Source organism: Salvelinus alpinus, chromosome 13 (assembly GCF_045679555.1).
Source record: "Salvelinus alpinus chromosome 13, SLU_Salpinus.1, whole genome shotgun sequence".
Classification (NCBI taxonomy): Eukaryota; Metazoa; Chordata; class Actinopteri; order Salmoniformes; family Salmonidae; genus Salvelinus; species Salvelinus alpinus.
The window spans coordinates 7096267-7119201 of NC_092098.1; the positions used below are offsets into that span (position 1 = coordinate 7096267).

The window sequence follows — 22935 nt, forward strand, 5'->3', positions numbered from 1 at the left end:
ACGATGCTGACAACACAATAACTAGTCAGCCTTAAACACTAAAAAAGTCATTTGGGCGGTCGTTGCTTATGGCCTGTCAGCAGAAGGCTTTGCTGCAGCCGATGGGGGAACAGAAGAATGTTTGATCGGTTCATGATTGGAGCTATTGGAACTCTCATAGTCCCTCGTAGTCTTCCATAGATCCCAGAAGGACTGGACGTCCACTCTGTACAGTTGGCCGTCTGAGCGGTACGATGTTGCTATCTAGGAGAGGATGCATGCCACTATCTTGGTGAATGGGGTCAGTTGCATGGAAGACGACGATTCGCTATGTTTTATGCTTTCACATTGAGGTCTTGTGATATGAGGATTACCCATCAGCCCTGGTGTCAGGTTAGATAATACCAAATAGCTTGACTTAAACTACAAACCCACCGTAGAAGTAAAAACCCAGTATAGAAGTAAGAACCCCGGGGTAACGGTAAGAACCCAGCATTAGGAGCTGACTCGCACCTTTGCAACAAGGATTTGGACTAGGCGACATCATATAGACTCCGAGACTTTGTTCTGATCTTAAGGAGCGTAATTGGGAGTAACGCTCTACTCTAGTCTGGTATGACCATTGACCGCATCAGCCATTGTGATATACAGTAGTCGTTTGTGACAAGTATACTTTACCGTTCAATTTTTTAAGCAGAAAATATCAATTTCTTTCAAACTGTCATGCATTACTATGTCCCACGGATGCTAGGTCTTAGAATCCCTCCCCTGTGTTACTCACTGGTTATAATATCAATAATGGGAGAAGGGAGTCTGCAGTAGGAGAACTCTGTGCCGAATTGTCTCCTCTGGAGGCCTCGTCCTCCGGGCTGGGATGAGTTCTAATTCTTCACACAGCTTCATCACGCCCCAGAGATGGTGCACTGACCCGTCAATCAGACTGTGAAATGTATTGAATAGTAGTGTCATCCAAGCCCAGGAGGCCCGCCCGCCCGCCCGCCCGCCCGCCCGCCCGCCCGCCCGCCTATAGAAGCATCCACGAAGACCGAAGAGTTCTGCCTCCATCTCTCTCTAACACTGCTGTCTCTTATTGATTTGTCTCTCCCTGTAGCAGGGTTCAGCTGATCTGTTCCTGGGTATAATCTTCTCACACTATTTATCCCAGGGATGCGTGGTGTTGTTTTTCATTGCCAGACACAGGGGTGACCAGGGTTAAAAAGCCAGATGAATGGGGATGAGATGTACAAGGCATGAAATCATGTCAAATTTCATTTGGGTCACGCACACACAAATGACAGACCAGAATTAAATCAAGAAAAATAGGCATAAGTGCTTTTTGCATGCTTGATTTAGCCTCTCTATTTTCATTCTGTGCCCCCGGGTTGAGGGTGACACAGCCACTGTGGCATTCGGCTGTGAGAGAGACGCCCGTGCCCAGGTGACCTCGGCCGTGTCCCAAATTACACCCTATTCCCTATGCGGCCTGGTCAAAAGTAGTGCACCGCATAGGGAATAGGGTACCATTTGGGACACAGCCCCCTCGTGTTACTACTGACCCACTTCTTGCTTTCTCTCTCTCTTCTTATTTCTTTTTACCACCACTCTATTCGTCTCGCTCTCCCTTCGAGCTCAGCACATTGAGTTAATGTGCAGATTTTGTCACTTTCGTGAGTGCGTTACATAATCATTTGCCCTTTCCCGAACTCAAAGCTGTTCCATCACATATTCAGTGTTAGGCGAAAACAAAGGAGTCGTGCCTCAGACACTGTAGCTAGCCAGCTGTGATGCAGAGGGACTGCTCTGAATTCCGATCTGGCATTTGGCAGAATTGGCATGTTGCCAGATGATCTCACGAGGATCTGTTTTGCTGTCCTCAGCCAGTCTCGTGTGGCAGGGGCTGTGGAGAGTAAGGTCAGCCGTGTGGCTTTAGACTGGGTGAGGCTAACGCTAGATGCCTATGGGATGCAGCCCCCTGGGTACGATGGACCTCAGAGCTGTGTTTTATGCTACAGCCAGTTACCATTATGAACATAATGAAATATTGATCTGAAACTATTATCGTCCTCATCACTTAATTCATATGACACCAAATGCACTGTAATATTGGTCATGGGTACTTATTCATTAAGCGTACTTACTTTCGCCTCTCATCGTTGTGATCCCTGCCTGTTCTGTGTTCTTCAGACAACATCTGGACTGACCCGAGTCTTGATCTGGACACTGACCTGCCGTCAGGGTGGCGCACCATCCGGGACAGCACTGGCACCTACTACTGGCACGTGCCTACAGGCACCACACAATGGCAGCACCCATCCTACAGCAATGAGGAGGACCAGAGCGCCGTCAATGGCATCGCTGCCACGGACCTCAAGGTTAGGGTTTCAATTTCAAAACACAGTTCAGTCCTGCTCTTTGACTTTGGCTGCTTTATACTGAATGTGGTTTCATCAGAGAGGAAAGGATCACACCTCTAATAATGTCTCATGTCCTATTTTCCAGAGCCTGGAGGCTGGTGGCAGACGTGGATCAAGGGCAAGGCTGACAGAGAGCCCAGTGGCCTCCGTAAATGACAGGTACTCCTTCAAAATCCTCTGCAGACCCACACCAACACTCACTCACCTTCACAAGCACTGTAGCCTTGTTACAAACTCGCTCAGGCCATCCATGGTAGAGTATTGAGTACTACACAATTAAGCTCTGTGCCAAAGTTATTCTACAAGGTTAATGGGTCGATGAGGCACATTTGTATCACCTGCAGATCCGGGATGCTTAGGGAGCTCTTTGAAATAAAAGACATTGATTGTGTAATCAAATGAGAGGGTTAGTGCATGGAATGTATTCTCTCTCTTTGAATCTGTTTGATGGCAAAAGGGCTCATGATGGCTTCACTAGCCCGGGAATGTGGCAGACCACATATCCCTATGCCTCCTGGAACACTACCCATTATTCCATTCTCTGTGTTCTGATTAGAGGCCAGATCTGTCCCCTGCCTTATTGGTAATGGATAAGTTCTCTGAGGCGTCGTGTGCAGATGGGACAACCATTTAAGGTCCTAGTTCTGCACCAAACTACGTCATATCATTACAGTCCAGCCTTTGTACCATAATCTGAACACATACAGGCAATTACGGGGAGAAAATCTGTCCAATAGAGTGCCTGAAGATAAGTCTTAACCATCTGTCACACAAACCAGTATTCTAAGGTTTCTTTAGCATAAAGCGAGGTACAACCTGTTTAGTCATATCGCCTTGATGGTTGTTCATAAGTTCTTTAACAGTACATATGGTTGCCTTGCTATTACCACTAAGGGTAAAAGCACTCAACAATTCAATTATCAGGAGTTATTCTGGCAGCCCCTTGAGGGGCACTGTGTCCTGTAACATGTAGAGGTAGATGACTCCACCAATAAACACAGTCTCTGCTGCAGTGGTTATGTGTAGAATCAGGATGCATTTGACACCTGGGAGTGTCAACATTCTGTATGGGCAGAGATTGTGGAGAATAGTGAAACTCGGCTCACTGAGCATAGGATCAAGAAATCCATAGGTCTTATAATGGACATAGTCATATCCTACTCTGCTTCACCAAAGAGTGCAATGGAAAGGGAGGGAGAGTCTTGACTCAGTGGGCTCCTGGTTGCAGGAATAGCAGCCATTGTGATTGTCTCCAGTCAGCTGTATCAGAGGGCTAATGAGAACTCCACCTCTGAGACAGTCCGCATGAGGTGATCAAACCAGCTCTCTGTTTGTTTTTATCATCCACCCGCCCTCAACAGCTGTTTCCATCAGTGGCAGGCAAGGGCTTTACTTTCAAAGTCAAACACAAACAGATCAACAAAGGACTAGATGGTGACATATAACACAATATTCCACACAGCATCATCCAGGGCATCAGTGAGGGATGCAGAAAAGGCTACCGTGTCATTTGGGCTGCCGTGGTGGTAATCCTTCATGTAATTTGACTGTTCTGCTAATCTCCCACAGGATCTCCTGGCAGGACGATTATTTCTGCACCAACATGGATCCTGACTCCAAGGTAGAGTGGGCTAACGATGTCCAAATCCCTCTCCTTCTGCAGAACAGCATGTTCTGACCAATAACATCCATAAAACCAGATTTGTCCATTTCTGTCAGCTTATTGTAAAACGTTTTCTTTCATACATTCTAGCCGAATCAGAACTCTAACTTTGCCATCATGTGTTCGTTGAGGGTTAAAAGAGGACACCTTTTTTTATGCAAGCCCTGGTTGATAGTTGTTTTTTGGCCCAGGCTAGACAGCTCTTAGAGGAGTTCATAGACCATGTCCACTAAAAGGATTTGAGAGTTATCTTTGAAGTCACGGTGAGGAGCAGTACTGATTGAACGTCTCTAAATGCATTTCGTGGATGCATCATGTCGATATACTGTAGATGCTGAAGGCACTTAACCTTTTATGCTGTACATGATCGGAAAAACACTGCGTATCCATGCACATCTCTCTCTCTCTTACACTCTCTGCTCATTCCCTTTTCTTTCTGCCTCCTCCTCACCTCTACCATCCACTCCTCTCCGCTGCCTCCTGGGCCCTGTTGGCGTGGTGTGGTGTGGTTGTGTTGGTCAGTGTTTTGCGGTGCGCTCCCTGGGCTGGGTGGAGATCCCAGAGGAGGAGCTGACCCCGGGGAAGAGCAGTCTGGCTGTCAATAACTGCATCCAGCAGCTGTCCAGCAGCAAGGCAGAGGGCCGCGATGCACTAGGCGCCTGGGGAGAGGTAAGGGGGGGGGGGGGAGTAATGGTGGGTGGCGAAGTAGAATACAGTAACATTACTTGTTTATTAGGTTTTGTTTTAGTTTGGTCTATTTTGGCAAGCAGTACATGGCTCATTGTGCAATTGTTTATTGTGCGTTACTCCTTTAAATTAAACCATTAGTAGCTTTGAGAATCCGCAGTACCTCATACGACCTTGGGTTTGGTCCAGTACATGTGAGCTTGCAGTTTGCAGGCCAGATTACCCTTACTGCCACCATAAAGCAGTCCCACTGAAGCCCCCCCCCCACCCTGTCATCTCTGTCTCTCCCAGGGCCAGGACATGATGATGGTGCTGAAGAAGGACACCCTTAGCCTGATGGACCCAGTGGACCGCAGCCTTATCCACTGCCAACCTATCATCAACATCCGTGTGTGGGGCGTGGGATGCAACAACGGCAGGTGGGCCAACCTGGGGGATCGTATGGGCAAATACCCCCAGTCCTCCCCCCCCCCCCCCCCTCTTTCTTATGGTCAGTGTTTATATAATGTACCTGTAATCTCGGTTAACCCAGAACGAAAATATCACGTTATTTGGTCAGCTGTGTGATTTATTTCTGGGTCCATAGGTGTTAGAAATGGGGAGTTCCGGTTTACGAAGTCTCCTCCCTCGCAAAAGTCAACTCTCAGCCGTAGCTCATTTCACCACACGCGTGAAGTTCCCCCGTCCTGATATGTACAAATGATCAGTGACGAAAACACAAACAACGGACCCAGTGCTGCTCATTATCCTTACACGTTCCATCCTGTCTACGAGAGATGAATATATCTGTAGCTACATTTTGAAATACGGTATAATATTGTGAACTGGCCAACTAAGCACAATGCTCTTGGGTTGTTAGGTCAGGAAAGACTGTTCAAAGTGTTTGTTATTGTGTATACTTGATGACATGGAAATATTCCATTGAGTGAAGATATTCCATTGAGATTCATATGATATTGTTTTTATATGGGCTAGACAGCCTTTGGTAAGGTTAGTTCTTCTGGGTCACTGATGTTTATGGCCCATTGTAATACACTGGGAGCTCATGTTGAGTGGATTTGAGGGCAGCTATATTTTCGTCTACGCTCTTGTTGGAGAACATTCAGGCATTGACCTGATGGCAGTGTCAGTGGAACTACATCTAAGTAGAATGGAATAGCCCCGAGGAAGAAACGTGACAACGATAGAAAACGCTAAGGATTTGATAAAATCCAAGACTGAAACTACTGAAAATAAGTCAATATATGGGCTCAACATTTTTTACACACGGTACGCTATATTGTGTTATGATCATAGTTGTAAACCAATGCAACAGTTTTGTCTCATATTTGAAGTAGTTGTAATAATGAACTTTCTTTCTTTTTTTTAACTGCCACTCATGAAAACAGAGACAGGTAATCACTCTCTTCTTGGTCAACTCATTTCCTGTTGACGTGCCATTTGTGACTTTGACAGCTTGCACCATGGTCGCAAGTGAACGCTTGGTGCCTCGGTAGGTTTCTGTGTAGTTTCTGTAGTCGTGCTCTAGCGTCTCATCGGTAATGTAACGTGCTTCTGCCGACATGTAATGTACTGTATGTGAATGCCTGCCCTGTTTCTCATGCATGTTCAAAGGAACCCCTGTCCATTTCCTTCTCGACTTGTAGTGACCCTTGTTTCTTATGCAATGTGCTGTTCTGTCCTTGTCTCACAACAAATGCCCACTCAGTACTATCCCAAACTGTTGTCTTGCCAAATTATTACTGCTGATGATTGATCTCTAAAGTGAGATTCATAATGGTATTATCTACCTGAGGTAAATTCAGCTCAAACTGCATTTTAATCAATTAGAAGCAATAGTGATTGGCCTTTCTAGGGAGTTTTTCCTAGCCACCGTGCTTCTACACCTGCATTACTAGCTGTTTGGGGTTTTAGGCTGGGTGTCTGTACAGCACTTCGAGATATTAGCTGATGTACGAAGGGCTATATAAAATAAAATTGATTGATTGATTGATTGATTGATTGCATTCCTTTGAGAGCCAAGTGGAGGACGCATCAATGTGTAAATTCATCTTACTGGTTTTCTACTACAGTTGAATGGGCTTTTTTTTGTTGACGAATGGACCAGGAGAGATTGCTGGGTCGTGTCCAATTGATCAGATCCCCTGAGCCTCTGCCAAGTCACACTCCTTTCTATTGTGCCAGCCTGAGTTAAACTGCACAGTCGCACCTTTCGCTGTGACAAAGACTCCCCATATACAGTGCCTTCAGAAAGTATTCCCCTTGCCTTATACCACATTTTGTTGTGTTACAGCCTGAATTCAAAATGTATTAAATATATATTTGTTCTCACCCATCTACATGCAATACCCCATAATGACAAAGTGAAAACATGTTTTTACAGATTTACTGAAAATGAAATACAGAAATATCTAATTTACGTAAGTATTCACACCCCTTCTAACACACATGTTAGAATCACCTTTGGTGTGAGTCTTTCTGGGTAAGTCTCTAAGAGCTTTGCACACCTGGATTGTACAATATTTGCACATTACACATGACTAAATTCTTCAAACACTGTCAAGTTCATTGTTGAAGAGCCATTTTCAATTCTTGCCATAGATTTTCAAGCCGATTTAAGTCAAAAATGTAACTATGCCACTCCGGGAACATTCAATGTCGTCTTGGTAAGCCTTGTGTTTTAGGTTATTGTCCAGCTGAAAGGTGAATTTGTCTCCCAGTGTCTGTTTGAAAGCAGACTGAACCAGGTTTTCCTCTAGGATTTTTCCTGTGCTGAGCTCTCCCTAGTCCTTGCCGATGACAAGCATACCCATAACATGATGCAGCAACCACCATGCTTAAAAATATGAAGAGTAGGCCTCCCGGGTGGCGCAGTGGTCTAGAGCACTGCATCGCAGCGCTAGCTAGTCGCGGCCGGCTCTGTCGCAGCCGGCCGCGACCGGGAGGTCCGTGGGGCGACGCACAATTGGCCTAGCATCATCCGGGTTAGGGAGGGTTTGGCCGGTAGGGATATCCTTGTCTCATCGCGCTCCAGCGACTCCTGTGGCGGGCCGGGCGCAGTGCGCGCTAACCAAGGGGGGCAGGTGCACGGTGTTTCCTCCGACACATTGGTGTGGCTGGCTTCCGGGTTGGAGGCGCGCTGTGTTAAGAAGCAGTGCGGCTTGGTTGGGTTGTGCTTCGGAGGACGCATGGCTTTCGACCTTCGTCTCTCCCGAGCCCGTACGGGAGTTGTAGCGATGAGACAAGATAGTAATTACTAGCGATTGGATACCACGAAAATTGGGGAGAAAAGGGGGTAAAATCTTTTTAAAAATAATTAAAAATTAAAAAATTAAATAAAAAAATTAAGAGTGGTACTCAGTAATGTGTTTTGTTGGATTTGGCCCAAACATAACACTTTGCATTCAGGACATTAAGTTAATTAAGTTAAGTTAATTTTAAGATTTTGTAGTTTTACTTTAATGACTTATTGCAAACAGGATGCATGTATTGGAATATTTTTAGTCTGTACAGGCTTCCTTATTTTCACTCTGTCATTTAGGTTAGTATTGTGGAGTAACTACAATTTTCTTGATCCATCCTCAGTGTTCTCCTATCACAGCCATTAGGCTATGTAATTGTTTAAAAGTCACCATTGGCCTCATGGTGAAATCCCTGAGCAGTTTCCTTCCTCTCCGGCAACTGAATTAGGAAGGACGAATGTATCTTTGTAGTATTACATCCTTGCTTCAGGTCCTGAGCTACAGGCAGTTACATTTGTGTATGTCATTTTAGGCGAAAATTGAAAAAAGAGTCCGATCCTTAAGAAGCTATACATTATTCTTGCAAACAGAGTGAATCCATGCAACTTATTATGTGACTTGTTAAGCACATTTTTACTCCTTAACTTATTTAAGCGTGCAATAACAAAGGGGTTGAATACTTATTGACTCAAGACATTTCAGCTTTTAACTTTAAATGAATTTCTAAATATTTCTAAAAATATAATTTCACTTTGACGTTATAGGGTATTGTGTGTAGGCCAGTGACACAAAATCATAATTTAATACATTTTAAATTCAGGCTGTAACACAATTTATTTGGGGGAAAGTAAAGGTGTGAGTACTTTCTCTACTACTCGCTTTTACTGTATTACACCCAAACGAAAGATGTGTATTATGCAGGGTCGGCTGCAAGCATAAGCGACATAAGCGGTCACTAAGGGCCCCCACTCTCAAATTACTGTTCAGAGTTAGAATAGTAGAATTCACAAGGTGCAATTTCTAAATTTGTTTGTGCATCAGCAGTTTTTCTCTTATGTCAGTCACTGACAGTCACTCAATTAGCCATATCAGCTAACAATTTTTTTATTGGTATGTTAGTCTAGCCAGCTATCTAAACTTGTAGTAATCATGGCCGAATACCGATCGGGCGTGCAGGGCATGTGCCCAGGGGCCCTGACCTCCAGGGGGCCCCTATTGATTGTGTTAGTTACTCTCACTCAGCTATTATAAACATGACATATAAGTCTTAGTAACATTTGTAGAATTGCAGGAAATTTGCTTTATAACTAAAAATGTCTCTCCACTCTGGAGGCTGGTGAGGGAAGAACGGATCATAATAATGGCCAGAACGGAGCAAATGGAATGGCATCAAACACCTGGAAACCATGTATTTGATACCAATACCACTAATTTGGCCCCAGTCATTACCACCAGCCCGTTCTCCCCAATTAAGGTGCCACCAACCTTCTGTGCTCTCCACTCCATGGTAAATGGAGAAATTAGCTGTAAAACTACAAATTTTTTCTCTCTGCCCCATGGCAAAATGAGTAGAATTGCATGAAAGCTTGCTTTAAACCTGCAACATTTTCTCTACTCCCCATGGCGAACTGTGTAGAATTGCACGAAATGTACTTTAAAATGGCAAATGTTCTCTCCTCTGTCAAGAGGGGGGCCTCTAAAAGGTTTTGCTCGCTAGGTGGGGAGGCCCCGCAACCAAATCTTGCTTAAGGCCCCCAAAAGGCTAGGGCCGGCTACGTCGGTCATAAAATAGCTGTCATTCCACCCTGGTCAGAATACAGAGTATTGTATACACACACGGCCTCAGATGAAGGCAGGCAGATTCACTCTTTCTTTGTGACGTGGTGGCGAGATGCTGTGTAGACAAGATCAGAGGACAAAGTGGCCTGCACTGACTGCCAATCTGTTTGAGTGGTTCCCTGAGATTTAATAGAGAGGAAGGATCCCACCCTACCGTTTGTGGGCCCACCTTCGATGCCAAAAGGGAAGCCCATCTGTTATTCCCTCTTTTCCCTCAATAATTAAAAAGCTGCAGGTATCTTAGTTCTTTTCCCAGGCATCGGCATATTCTGGTGCACCAGAGTTGTGGACTATAAAACAGCACTGTTGCTCGAGGTCATTTCAAGATCCTTTCAGAACTCACGAAGGATGTTATAGAGAGAATGACACACGTAAAGCCACATAAAGCCATCAAACTGCGACCACTGAGCTTTTTCCCAATTAGCAACTGCACATGGCACACAGAACAGTTCTTTATGAACTAACTTCTTGTCAGTTGAGTATCTTTGCTCTGGTATGTGATTATAGCGTAGAAGAGATCGTGAATCTCTTGCATCCTTTTCTGATATTAGAAATTGGTGACAGGGCGACGTATTCCATGTCCCTGTTCCTCAAAGTCCTGAGAACAATGTCTGTCCATATGCATCACTGGTATTTATAGACCTGACATCTGACACGGCCTATCAGCTGCTGAGGGACACAGCCTGAGGTCACAATGTGTTGAGCCAGAATGGAACTGATAGCATCAATGTTGCGAGAGCCTGTGCTGTCTTCAGGGCTCAGTTGCTTAGTCGTTTGATGATTGTGCATTTTACCAAACCAACTGTTACGTGATACTGGCTGGTGTACCGTTGGTTTCAGTTCAGTGGACCAACGCGGTCATGCGGTACAGTAGTCGTGCAGAAGAAGCAATAGCTTGATGTGTCACGTGTACTCAATATAGCTTTGAATTCCATTCCATTCATACTAATGCTATTATCTTGTCATACACACAGTACCAGATCACCAGATAAATTGTGAAGTCGGTTAACTTCCCCACAAACCAGACATATAGATGCCCGTTCTCTGTGCTAATCTTTGCTTTTGTGTTCTGTACCGTTTACAGAGACTTTGCCTTTGTGGCCAGTGACAAAGACACCTGTATGCTGAAGTGCCATGTGTTTCGCTGTAACGCCCCAGCAAAAACCATCGCCACGGCTTTGCATGAAATGTGCTCAAAGGTAATCAAAGGTTTCCAGCATAGGAAGTGGTTGAACATCCCTTTTAGCCCACCGTAGTAGTTTGGGTTCATTCTAGAGTGAGCCAGTGTGAAGGATGTGTCTGTGTGTGTATCCAGATCATGGCAGAGAAGACGACTAGAAGCCCATCTATGGCCCGCTCCCTCACCATGGAGAACATCTCCCCTGAGGATCTGCCACGTCAAGGTGCTGTAGCCTGGCTGAGCTCAGAGCCCACAGAAACCCATCAGCTACAATGTGTAGTTTATACGGATGGTAAACTCCATAATATGGCAGAAATCACATGATACATTTTATTCGTATTTTTTGCTGCAGTGGACTTCCTGGATGCAATGAGGAAAAGGGTGCAGAAGTTTGAGGTGCAGTACATCGGAAACCTGCCTGTCTCCAGGGCGATGGGTAGGTGTACTGTATTCTAATCTCATCCTATTGATGTATTAAACTGGCAAAATACCATCAAACTTGTCATCTATTGAACTAGATTTTTTTTAAACGAGCCAATGTTCCCTTTCCTATAACAACCATGAGAGTCAACAGGGGAACAGGATCTGTAATATCACATCATCAGATATAGAGGATTAGACAGCAGCCAGGAGTCACAGGCATGTTTTAAAATTGGTGCTGGATAACGAGACACCGGACATCGTCTCTTTATCCTCAGCAAATATGCCGAGTCACGTCTCATGGCTAGCTAACTCTCAGGTTCACTGTGTAGTTGGCTGTCCACAGGCGAGGCGTCGTCTCGCAGTATGTAACACGGCACTCTTTCAGAAAATGAATTATTGATTACAGGCTCCAAAACGGTAGCATCCATCAAGGTGTCGTTAGCTGGATCAGCTGACTAACTGACATAAACGCCCAGTCACAGATGCTTTATGTCTGAGATATTATGGTCCACTGAGGTTTTTATTTAACCTTTCAATTGTTTCGGAGATTATTTCACAAGTAAGGTGAAGAAGAAAAAAAACGAAAAGCAGATTAACCTAACTCAGTGGAGATAGAAGGGATCCCCAGAGTTAGCCATCCCTGATCCCGGGTCTGGTAGCTCGTACGTCTGTAGGTTAACAATGAAGTACGGTCCTGCGAAAGTTAGTGCAAGAGGGCTTTATATACAAAAAGAGTGCAATGCAACGATCTATGAGACTTCTAAGAGGGCCAGTCTACTTTCTGATACAGCAAGCAGTAATGTGCACTGAACCTGCTGCCTGTAATAAACTGCGTCCAATGGCTTCAATACAGTGGCAGCTGCATGCATATAGACAATATCGCCATAGTCTATAACCGGTATGAATGTCGACTGAATGATTTGCTTTCTGCTATTTAACGAAAGGCATGGTCTATTCCTATAAAGGAAGCCCATTTTAAGTCTTAACTTCTTAAACGTCAAGATGCCCAAATATTTAAAAGGCCATCCAATGTATATATGCATAAATCATCAGATACATTTTTAAGCGTTTTGGAAAACAACATATGCTTGGTTTTACCTGCGTTAAGTACCAATTTCAGTTGACTAAAGGCTTTCTGCAAAGCAATAAAGGCAGATTGTAGCTACCAAAGAGGTTTTCTTATTAATGATGACAAGCCATTAGTCGTCATTGGCGATTACACACCCGAGGGGATGATCGCATAGGTTTGCAATCACTGGAAGGTCGTTTGATCATACTGTGTGTTACAATGAAGAAGAGTTGACGCTAGGAGCATTTCCTCTCAAAACAGGTGATCTAACCGTAACCTTGGTTTTGCAGTACTTTTAGAAGTCACTGTGCTGTTACTGAAGCAGCTTTATTAAGGGGCTTTATGTGAGACCCTCTGGCAGGTATGGAGGTGCTGAACCGGGCCATAGAGAGCATCATGAACACCTCAGACAGTGACGAGTGGGAGCCCATCGTCATCCACATCTCTGATACTGTGCTTTCACTCTGGAAAGGAGAGGTGAGGAGTGCTCAGGAAACCTGTAAATGCAGTGGTCAGACCAACCAATGAAATTATTACATTTCTCTGTCCACCTGATTCTCTCTCTCTCTCTCTCTTACACTCTCTCCCTTTGTCCCTCGCTCTCCCTTTGTCCCTCTCTCTCCTTCTTTAGCTTTCTTTCTCTTTCTCTCTCTCTCCCTTTCTCTCTCTTACCTTCTCTGGGATTTCTCTTTCAGGATGGAGATGATCCCTTCTGGGAATGTCAAGTGCGTTACCTGACCTTTCTGGGTGTGGGCCATGACACACACACCTTTGCAGTGATAGTGGATGGCGGGACGCAGCGGTTTGATTGTCATGTTTTCTGGTGTGAGCCAGACGCAGGGATCATCTCTGAGGCTGTGCAGGCTGCGTGCATGGTGAGTGACTAAGGGGTCACCCTGAGGGATGAAACACAGGACTGGAGAACTAATGTACAAAATGGCTTCTGTAGACGCAGAGGTGAAGCTAGCATGAAAAATACTTGAATTTATACATGCTATCATGGCTGAATGATGAATATTTTAATGGAATTAGTAGGTACCGGTAGAGAATGTACTAGAGCCATGAGTCATGTAAGTTTCTCTTTCATTTTAGAAAGATACCAAAGGTCACTGCTTAACATGGCTCCATTGTGCCCCCTGCAGGTCCAGTACCAGAAGTGCTTGGTGGCCCAGACTCCACCACCCAGGTCTAAAATGTGGCAGGCGGGTTCCAAGGTGAAGAGGGCCAACTCCATGGACGGCTTCACTTTCCCAGCTCCCCTTCACCAAGGACTGTCCCCACCCATGACTGGCTCCTCCACAGCCAAAAAGGGCATGCTGGCGTTTTTTGAGACTTTCAGAAATAAACAGTCAGCAGTTTCCACACCATAGCAACCAGATAGGGAGGGAGGCGGGAGGGAGGGAGCAAGTGAGGGAGCGAGTGAGGGAAGGGGACTTGGGTAAAGGGAGGTACGGCAAATCAGTTTTAGGGGAAGGGTAGAATGTATAACAGATGTATAACCAGCCATTAGAATGTGAAGATTGAAGGCCAGCTGAGTTTCTATTTGACCAGGCAGGGATGACCATTATCTTAAACAAAACAAACGTGCTGCATTTCTGCTTCTACTGTGTTTCTTTGGGTATACAACATATCTCAACAAGGCTGGTTTGTGGTACAGATTTAGAAAAGAACACTGAGGTGCTGTACTCTCACATTCCACACCTTTCTTGTCAAGGAAGAGTTTAGGTCATTAGGATCTTGTACTTTTATTGCAAAATACCATCAAATACACAACAATGGCTCCCTGGTTCTAAGTGAAGCATACAGTAGCAAAACATATGGTGCAGTAATTGACTACTCTTTAATATAGTTTTCTGATATTGAACATCAGCAAAATGTAACAGTGACCTCATTCTTGTACAATCAATGTAGCTAGGTAGGTTGTGTTAAATACCTATACTGTTCTTTCTAATAAATGTAAAGGGATCTTTAACTTCAGATATATTCATATAAGTGTGTCGATTTATAGCCTATAGTCCCTCTGACAGTTGACAACAAATAGATTTCAAATGTGAGATTAGGCATCATAAAGATGGGAGAGAAGATATCACACTATATATTCCTCCATTATTCAAATTAGACGTGGCAAAATCGAGAATCAGACCGATGAACATCCGAGACCCCAGTTTGTCAACAGCAAATGAAGTCCAATCAGATCTGGGCTTTGGTACAATTTTGATGCAGCATACTCAGAAAGAATCCCTTTAAGCAGGATTCAGGAGTGGCGCCAGTGCCACAGTGGTCTTCACATTAGAGTGAAAGAGAAGGTGTTTTAGTTCTGTTCTGAAAAAAGTTTGTGTTAGTAATTTATGCAGCACAAAAAGCATAAAAGTGTAAAAAAAAAAAAAATGATTTAGAAAGGTATGTAGACAGTTCCCCGAAGCTCTACAGAAGCACTGCATGCTTTCGCACACGCTTGGGAATGAAATGCTTTGCTCAGGTACTTTCCATGCTATTGGCAATGAAGAAAAAAAAGACGACTCTCACTAGTAAAACTGAAAACACTTAGAAATCAAGTCAATGACTAAACTCTAAATGCAACCAGTCCCCACCACTGAAAGCCTGTGTTATGTTGTTCCTATTGGAGAACACGCTAAACAGCATTTTCACTTGAGAAAACACCAAAACACACTGAATTGATATCACTTTTGTGATTCCCCCCAAAATACAGACTTATTTGCACTGCATTGAATTAAGTATGGGGGGGGGGGGGGTGAAAGGCACTTGGTTTATTGCATGCTGATTTTCAAAGTCATTTGCGACAGTAGGCCGGCCCACTGTATGCTGTGAAACACTTGGGCACATAAAAGGAATGGCACCTCAGAGAGGTCATGCTATATATTACCGATATGCAACAGCTCCTCTTCCCCCATTCTAAATATATATTATATGAGAAAATAACTCAGGTCTCCATATTAGTGGAAGGTTCATGTCAAAGTTGGAAGAATGAAAAGGTGGAGCTTTGGCGTAAAATAACATGGATGGAGAAGTGAAATCCGTTTTATCCAGGAGAACTTGGGAGAGGTAATGTCATAAAAATGCTAATGTAGCACCTTGAGATGTTTTTGGTTTTTGCTATTTATACTACTAGTAAATACATATGTCTCTATATATTTGCAATATTTTAGCACAAAAGAAAATAGGATGTCATGTAAATGCAAACTATTTTAAATTGTGATTATTTCGCGCAGTTATACCTCACTAGGTCCACACTGTGGTGGTCTATGCTGGAATAATAAATTGCTTGGAAATCCTGTTCTGTTTTTTTGTGTGTTATGTTTATCAAAGTTCAACTTCAACTCCTCTTACAAAGAAAGAGCCTTTTATTTCAACATGAAGTCTAGTCTCATTACCCAGAATCTGGGCACTTTGCTCTACATTAAGTCATCCACTGTTTACTAGACCAGAAAAATTTACAAATTTACTCCATTCTATTCTATTGACCAACCGGACATGCGTAATGTCAATGTTCAACATCCTGTCCACGTGTCCCGGAAAACAAGTTGATTTGTTGTATATGAAAGAAGAAAAGAAGCCATGGAGGCGGAGGACCTTTACATCAAACCAGGTATGTTCTGTCCAATTGAATAGTTCTACTTTGTTTATTTAGCGAGAAAAGTTCGCTAACGATAGACATCAGTGTACTGCAACTGTGCTAGGGTTATAATGCAAGCTAGTTTGAAGACAAGCTAGCTAGCAGTAACTATCAAACTACATTGCTCTCTTGCTAACAAAGTTGTCAAAATATCTTGAAGATGCGTTTGCATAGACTTTACACTACCTCTTCACTTGAGTTATTTCGCCACTGCTTTATGACATCAAATTTGAGCGTGACTACAGGTAACGTTATCACATGATGTTGATCATGATTATAAACATAATCAGTTTCATGTTCATGTTCAGCTCAAATCGGAAGTTTACATACACTTAGGTTGGAGTCATTAAAACTCGTTTTTCAACCACTCCACACATTTCTTGTTAACACACTATAGTTTTGCCAAGTCTGTTAGGACATCTAGTTTGTGTATGACACAAATAATTTTTTCAACAATTGTTTACAGACAGATTATTTCACTTGTAATAAACTGTATCACAATTCCAGTGGGTCAGAAGTTTACATACACTAAGTGGATTGTGCCTTTAAGCAGCTTGGAAAATTCCAGAAAATGTCATGGCTTTAGAAGCTTTTGATTTGAGTCAATTGGAGGTGTACCTGTGGATGTATTTCAAGGGCTACCTTTAAACTCAGTGTCTCTTTAATTGACATCATGGGAAACTCTAAAGAAATCAGCCAAGACCTCAGAAAAAGAATTGTAGACCTCCACAAGTCTGGTTCATCCTTGGGAGCAATTTCCAAATGCCTGAAGGTACCACGTTCATCTGTACAATAGTACGCAAGTATAAACACCATGGGACCACGCAGTCGTCATACCGCTCAGGAAGGAGACGCGTTCTGTCTCCTAGAGATGAACGTACTTTGGTGCGAAAAGTGAAAATCAATCCCAGGACAACAGCAAAGGACCTTGTGACGATGCTGGAGGAAACCGGTACAAAAGTCTCTATATCCACAGGAAGAAGCCACTGCTCCAAAACCACCATAAAAAAGCCAGACTACGGTTTGCAATTGCACATGGGGACAAAGAATGTACCTTTTGGAGAAATGTCCTCTGGTCTGATGAAACAAAAATATAACTGTTTGGCCATAATGACCATTGTTATGTTTGGAGGAAAAAGGGGGACGCTTGCAAGCCGAAGAACACCATCCCAACCGTGAAGCACGGGGGTGGCAACATCATGTTGTGGGGGTGCTTTGCTGCAGGAGGGACTGGTGCACTTCACAAAATAGATGGCATCATGAGGATGGAAAATTATGTGGATATATTGAAGCAACATCTCAAGACATCAGTCAGGAAGTTAAAGCTTGGTCGCAAATGGGTCTTCCAAATGGACAATGACCCCAAGCATACTTCCAAAGTCGTGTCAAAATGGCTTAAGGACAACAAAGTCAAGGTATTGGAGTGGCCATCACAAAGCCCTGACCTCAAACCTATAGAAAATTTGTTGGCAGAACTGAAAAAGTGTGTGTGAGCAAGGAGGCATATGAACCTGACTCAGTTACAAGAGCTATGTCAGGAGGAATAGGCCAAAATTCACCCAACTTATTGTGGGAAGCTTGTGGAAGGCTACCTGAAACGTTTGACCCAAGTTAAGCAATTTAAAGGCAATGCTACCAAATACTAATTGAGTGTATGTAAACTTCTGACCCACTGGGAATGTGATGAAAGAAATAAAAGCTGAAATATTACATTCTCTCTACTATTATTCTGACATTTCACATTCTTAAAATGAAGTGGTGATCCTAACTGAGCTAAGACAGGGAATTTTTACTAGGATTAAATGTCAGGAATTGTGAAACTGAGTTTAAACGTATTTAGGTAAGGTGTATGGAAACTTCCGACTTCAACTGTGTGCGTGTGTGCTAGCTGCTAATGAGTAGTTAGTAAATTGGTAGTTTAAAAAATAAATAAAACCCTCTCTGCCTTTGTTAAGGTAATCAGGAGCGGGGCTGGAATGACCCTCCACAGTTTTCCTATGGTTTGCAGACAGCAGCACAAGGTGGTCCCAAGAGGACCCCTCTCAACAAGAGAGTGCCCCCACCTCAACTCACAGGATCCCCTTGTACGTTCTAGGCTTTGGCAGAGAATTGGAAATTGTGCCTTGAATATGGTTTAAATTCATTGATCTTTTAAGTACCTTGGTACTTTTGATGTTTACTCAGGGGTTGTGAGATTGTCTTTCTGATGACTGTACTTTCCCCAGACTGTCAGAGCAGATAATGAATCATCCTGGTTCTATTTATCCACAGGTCCTGTCCCAGGAGATTTTCCTTCCCGAACAGCTCCAATGACTCCTCCTACCAACCCACTGGCCCCTCCATGTAGTCTGAACACGCCCCCTCGTCCATGTCCTGTCTCAGCCCCTCTTGTTGGGGTGATGATGATGGCCACACCTCCACCACCTTTCCCTGTGGTAGAGCACACAGACTCTTCCAGTAGCCAATCAGAGAGTGACCCAGATGTCGACGATGTAGTCACTCTTCTCAACTGGGCACTGACAGCTTGTAGACACACAGTCAAAGTAAGAATGATTTCTATAGCTCTAATTCCCAGCCACAGTTGACAAACTATTTACAAATAGCATGTTGTATGTAGCTCTGTTATGGTGCAGTGCACTGTTTGAAATGACACTCACTGCTTTGCTAACCAAATTGCTGAATTTTTTACTTGTACCCCTTGCAGAAACAGGTGTGTAATGATGTGGCGAAGCGTCTGAAGCTCTTTGAGGACATGTGGAAATCTGGGAAGCTGTCACTTCCTGTTAGGAGAAGAATGAATGGACTGGTGCAAGGTAGGAGAACCTGTATAGTTTGATAGATGAGGTCATATTTCTACTGATGAAAAATAAATCAGGGATGCAAACTAGTGACCTACGTCATTCGTGTATATTTTGGGGGGGGTTGGATCACTACTGGCTGTATGCAATAGGGTAATGCGGGTTTGGAGCAATACTGACAGTATCCAAGGCTCAGCCCATCGTTCACATAACAGAATGCAGCATGTGACTGAAGAGAGAAGAGACAACCCATTTGGTAGTCACAGCATCAGCTTTCCCGTTATCTAGCAGCACGTCCCTTTAACGATAACGAAGAGGTAGATGAGAAGCCTGACCACGGAGACGGGGGTGAGAAGGTGATGAAGTTTACTTCATGAGCTGTAACCGAAAAACAACTGGCATTTGGAGAGTTTGAAATGAGGGAGAAAGTGTGGTGGAACAACTATTAGCATGGTTAAGTATCTTGCTAACGTTAGCTGGATCGAATTCTCCGTTAGCTGGCCAGAGAAATGTTGAGCAAAATAAGACGACTTACTAACTGATCAAATAATTGAGTTTATGGTGTGAAAATTAGCTGGCTAATGAAGTCAGACAGCTAGCTAACGTTACAACATCAGATGAGCCAACGTTAGTAACCGAACCAATTCGTTATAGTATTAACTGGCAACATTATAAGACTCCTTGCCGTTCCTCAAGTTATAACGCGTTAGTTGCTTACTGGACCCTGGAAATCTGTGTGAAATGTTAACTAACTACTATCTGTGAACTAATGTTTGTCCCTCTATAGTATGTGGTTAATTTTCAAAATGAGAGAATTAAGTGAAAAGGAGGCGTTGCTTGTTAAACAAGTGGATTCAGGGATCGAGTGTAGCTGGAGCTGGTTCTGGCTTAAACAGGATGCCACTATAGAGGTGAAAGGAACACCACGCACTTTCCCTCTTTCTCACTTCTTCAATACCGTGTATAAAAAGGGGTATGCCAGGTGTACTCTCTGCAGAAAGTGTACAATGTAATAATGTGCAGTGTAGCCCAAAGATATTGTTTTTGTTGTGTTGAACTTGACAACATGTGTGTGACTTTTTTAGGGGGATTATTAAAATACTTTTTACTCTGTAAACGTTTTTTTGCACACATGTAGCCTTGTGTACTTGATCAATATCTACTATAGTGGCCACTATAATAGAGCAAAAATAGAATGAAACAAACAGGCATTCTATTTCTACTTTAAGATGTTTTTTTCCCCTAAGTGCAATATTTAGATGTGTGTGGTCACAAGCGTTCTGTTATAAAGGCTGTCATGGCTAACTGCAGTATTAGTGTATTGTTTTCTCTCAAGACTTGAGTGTCATTTGCAGTAAAGTCTAGGCAACAAATAACATTGGATTGCTTTCTTTTAGCATTTTTTTGTTTTTAGCTGTGATTGAGGTTCACATGAACCACTTTTTATTTTACACACAGAGACTGATCATGTAGATCATATTCTTTGTTGTTTAATTAGTTAACCTGCATTTCCCCCTAGCAGGGATTTTCTTTGCATGTTTCAGTGCAACAACAAAAAAAGTGTCACCTTTTTGGTCCCTCAGCAGTTTGCATCTCTGATTTAAATGGGTCACCCACCATTTTTATATGAAACAAATGAGACAAACAAATGTTCAAATGACCTAACCACGTCTGTGACGCTCCTGTCTTTATGCTCCTGTCAGAGTTGAAGAGTTGTAACTGGGACGCTGCTGATGAGATCCACCGGGCTCTGATAGTGGACCATGTTAACGAGGTCAGTCAGTGGATGGTGGGGGTCAAACGTCTCATCGCCGAAACACGCAACTTAAACCCGGACCTCCTGCACACACAGGAAGTAGACCAGAGTCTAGACACCAGCAAGCACAGCTAACTCTGACTAGATCAATAATGACACTTTTGGAACTTTTCTATTAGGTCGTGGAACCGTGAGGACTCTCGGTCGTCCATGTGAAAGCCATTGAAATTCAACTTTTAGGCTTACTCTGTCTTTTGCTTTTGTATGTGGAGATTCCACATATTTTGACATGGTTTTCCTGTAATTATGCAATGGGCTTATACATTTTTGGGGGGGACTTTTTTAATGAATTGCCTTTGATTGCAGTGTATCGCTATTACCGAGATCCACCAATTCTGACAATACAAAGATACCTTTATCCCTGTTTTATGTCGATTGTTAGCGTTTGATACAGCCTTTTCCTATGGTGTCTTGTTTGGTTAAAGTGCTTCTGTCAGAAGTGTCAGTACTATGAAATACTATAACCTACCTTGGACAGCCTTGTGAACAGTATTTTACTGGAGCTAAGATTGCTTTGATTGTACACAAGGTCCAATGTATTATTCCTGGTTTAGCCTACAGTTTTCAATGACTTATCACCCCCCCCCCCCCCATGTACATAATCATAAGAGCAATAAGAATGTTTTAAAGCCTGCGGTCTGCTTCTGTTGACGGTGGCATTGCATTACATGTGTATCGTACACGATAAGACCAAATAAATCTGATTTGTGGTGGAAGTATTCATTTTTTTAATGTATTTTCATGCAGCAGTAGGTTGATGTCACGAACTGTTATTTATGTCGGTTCTGTAGTTAGACAATGAGGAAGTTCCGTTCTTCCAGCTTTTCTGACGTGTCTACCTCCATGGAGACGGATGCAAGGAGAAGCCACCAGAAGGTGGCGTCTTAGGCTTTGTTTTTCACTGGTGACCGTGTTGTGGCTATGATATCTAGAGAAACTTGGGCACTTTATAGGAAGGGTTACACACGATTTTATGTCTTCATTTTATAGCGCTAGAGGACTAGCCACCATGAATGAGGCGTGGCTTTGTTTTGATCGTCCGAGGTCTGTGACAACAACACTTGTTTTATTGTTGCTAAGTGAGACAGTAATTGATGTGAACTCATGGATAATGTCATCACGTTATCCTTTTATTGTTCCAGTCTACCCATAAAAGATTAGATCATGTTGGAGTAAAGTTTGAATGTTTCAATTAAGTCACGGAGCCATCTGCATCGCCTCTCCTTTGTCGTCGTTGTAGAAAAGTGGGTTTAAATGAGGAGAGCTTTTCCTCTCTGATCACGGCATAGTTTATTCAGATCTCCTGTGCTTGGTTTACAGCTGCTGATTTGAATAATACAGTATGGCTGGGAGAGCTTGGGTTGTGTATTGGGAGAGCTCGGGATTGCATGTGGCAGGGTTGAGATTTTTCAGTAGAATCTGTGTTTACTAATTCCCACACTGTGTGTCTCTGGCACTGAAGAGCCAGGTGCTATAATCATAGGGCTATAATCATGTTACCTGCCTTCCTGGGAGCTGCAGGCCAACACTTCTCACTGATATCATCTCTACATTACCTGTACTGTGTACACATTAACAATAGTGTCTGCTTTGCCTACTGTAGTAAACTCTGACTAATCATGTAAGGCTGGCAGTATAACAGCTCTGGCAGCAAGTCTTGTCACAATGCCATATGCCAAACTCACTCCCTGTATGTATTTATTTATTTGGTGAAAACCTTGACATAAGAAATACAGGGAAGTGAACTTGAACATAATGACAGGAATGTGGATTTACCGTGTTGATTTCAACAAACACTGTATAGTCTACAGTGCAAGCAGACACTTGCTGTGGAGGTTGAGAAATGCTCTTGTGTTATTTAAGGGGCAATCTGTAGTTGGTACATTTATTTTTAGACTTTTAAATTAATGATGTATACTCTTTTGATTCTTGAAGGAAATAACTTATGAGCTTAGTTGTCCTACCCCATCAGAACCCAAAATATAAGCTTGTTTTAACTCAATGTAAATCTAAACAAACACTGTATACCCGCAACTATAATGATGATATCATGGATGGTAAGTCCTTGTATCCAAAGCTCTGACAAGGATTTTGAGAGTGGTTACATTATTCCAGCCCCGTCCCTCAGCTGTTTAACAAATTAGTGGTGGGGTGCCGCTTTGTTATTGTTCAAACTGCGGATTGCCGCTTT

At 43.2% G+C, this 22935-nt stretch overlaps 2 protein-coding genes across 3 annotated transcripts in view; both read left to right on the plus strand.

Annotated features, from left to right (window-relative positions):
- LOC139538042 (amyloid-beta A4 precursor protein-binding family B member 3-like) overlaps positions 1–15789 on the plus strand; it is a 32788-nt gene extending 16999 nt beyond the window's left edge. Inside the window, exons 2-12 of the mRNA XM_071339956.1 lie at positions 2164–2351; positions 2479–2552; positions 3963–4014; positions 4579–4725; positions 5035–5162; positions 10909–11023; positions 11140–11227; positions 11357–11440; positions 12858–12973; positions 13192–13371; positions 13639–15789. Of these exons, the coding sequence (XP_071196057.1) occupies positions 2164–2351; positions 2479–2552; positions 3963–4014; positions 4579–4725; positions 5035–5162; positions 10909–11023; positions 11140–11227; positions 11357–11440; positions 12858–12973; positions 13192–13371; positions 13639–13866 (1400 nt within the window). The 3' untranslated portion in view covers positions 13867–15789. The remainder of the gene's footprint in view (positions 1–2163; positions 2352–2478; positions 2553–3962; positions 4015–4578; positions 4726–5034; positions 5163–10908; positions 11024–11139; positions 11228–11356; positions 11441–12857; positions 12974–13191; positions 13372–13638) is intronic.
- Positions 15790–15980: 191 nt separating this feature from the next.
- LOC139538043 (steroid receptor RNA activator 1-like) lies at positions 15981–21460 on the plus strand. Of its 2 annotated transcripts, none has more exons than XM_071339958.1 (5): positions 15981–16103; positions 18086–18214; positions 18402–18673; positions 18835–18943; positions 20632–21460. In XM_071339958.1, the coding sequence occupies exons 1-5, from the start codon at positions 16073–16075 to the stop codon at positions 20817–20819; spliced, it is 729 nt and encodes a 242-aa protein (XP_071196059.1). In that variant the 5' UTR covers positions 15981–16072; the 3' UTR covers positions 20820–21460. The 2 variants fall into 2 exon arrangements, with proteins under 2 accessions (XP_071196059.1, XP_071196058.1); XM_071339957.1 differs by having other exon boundaries at positions 18094–18214.
- The last annotated feature ends 1475 nt before the right edge of the window (positions 21461–22935 follow it).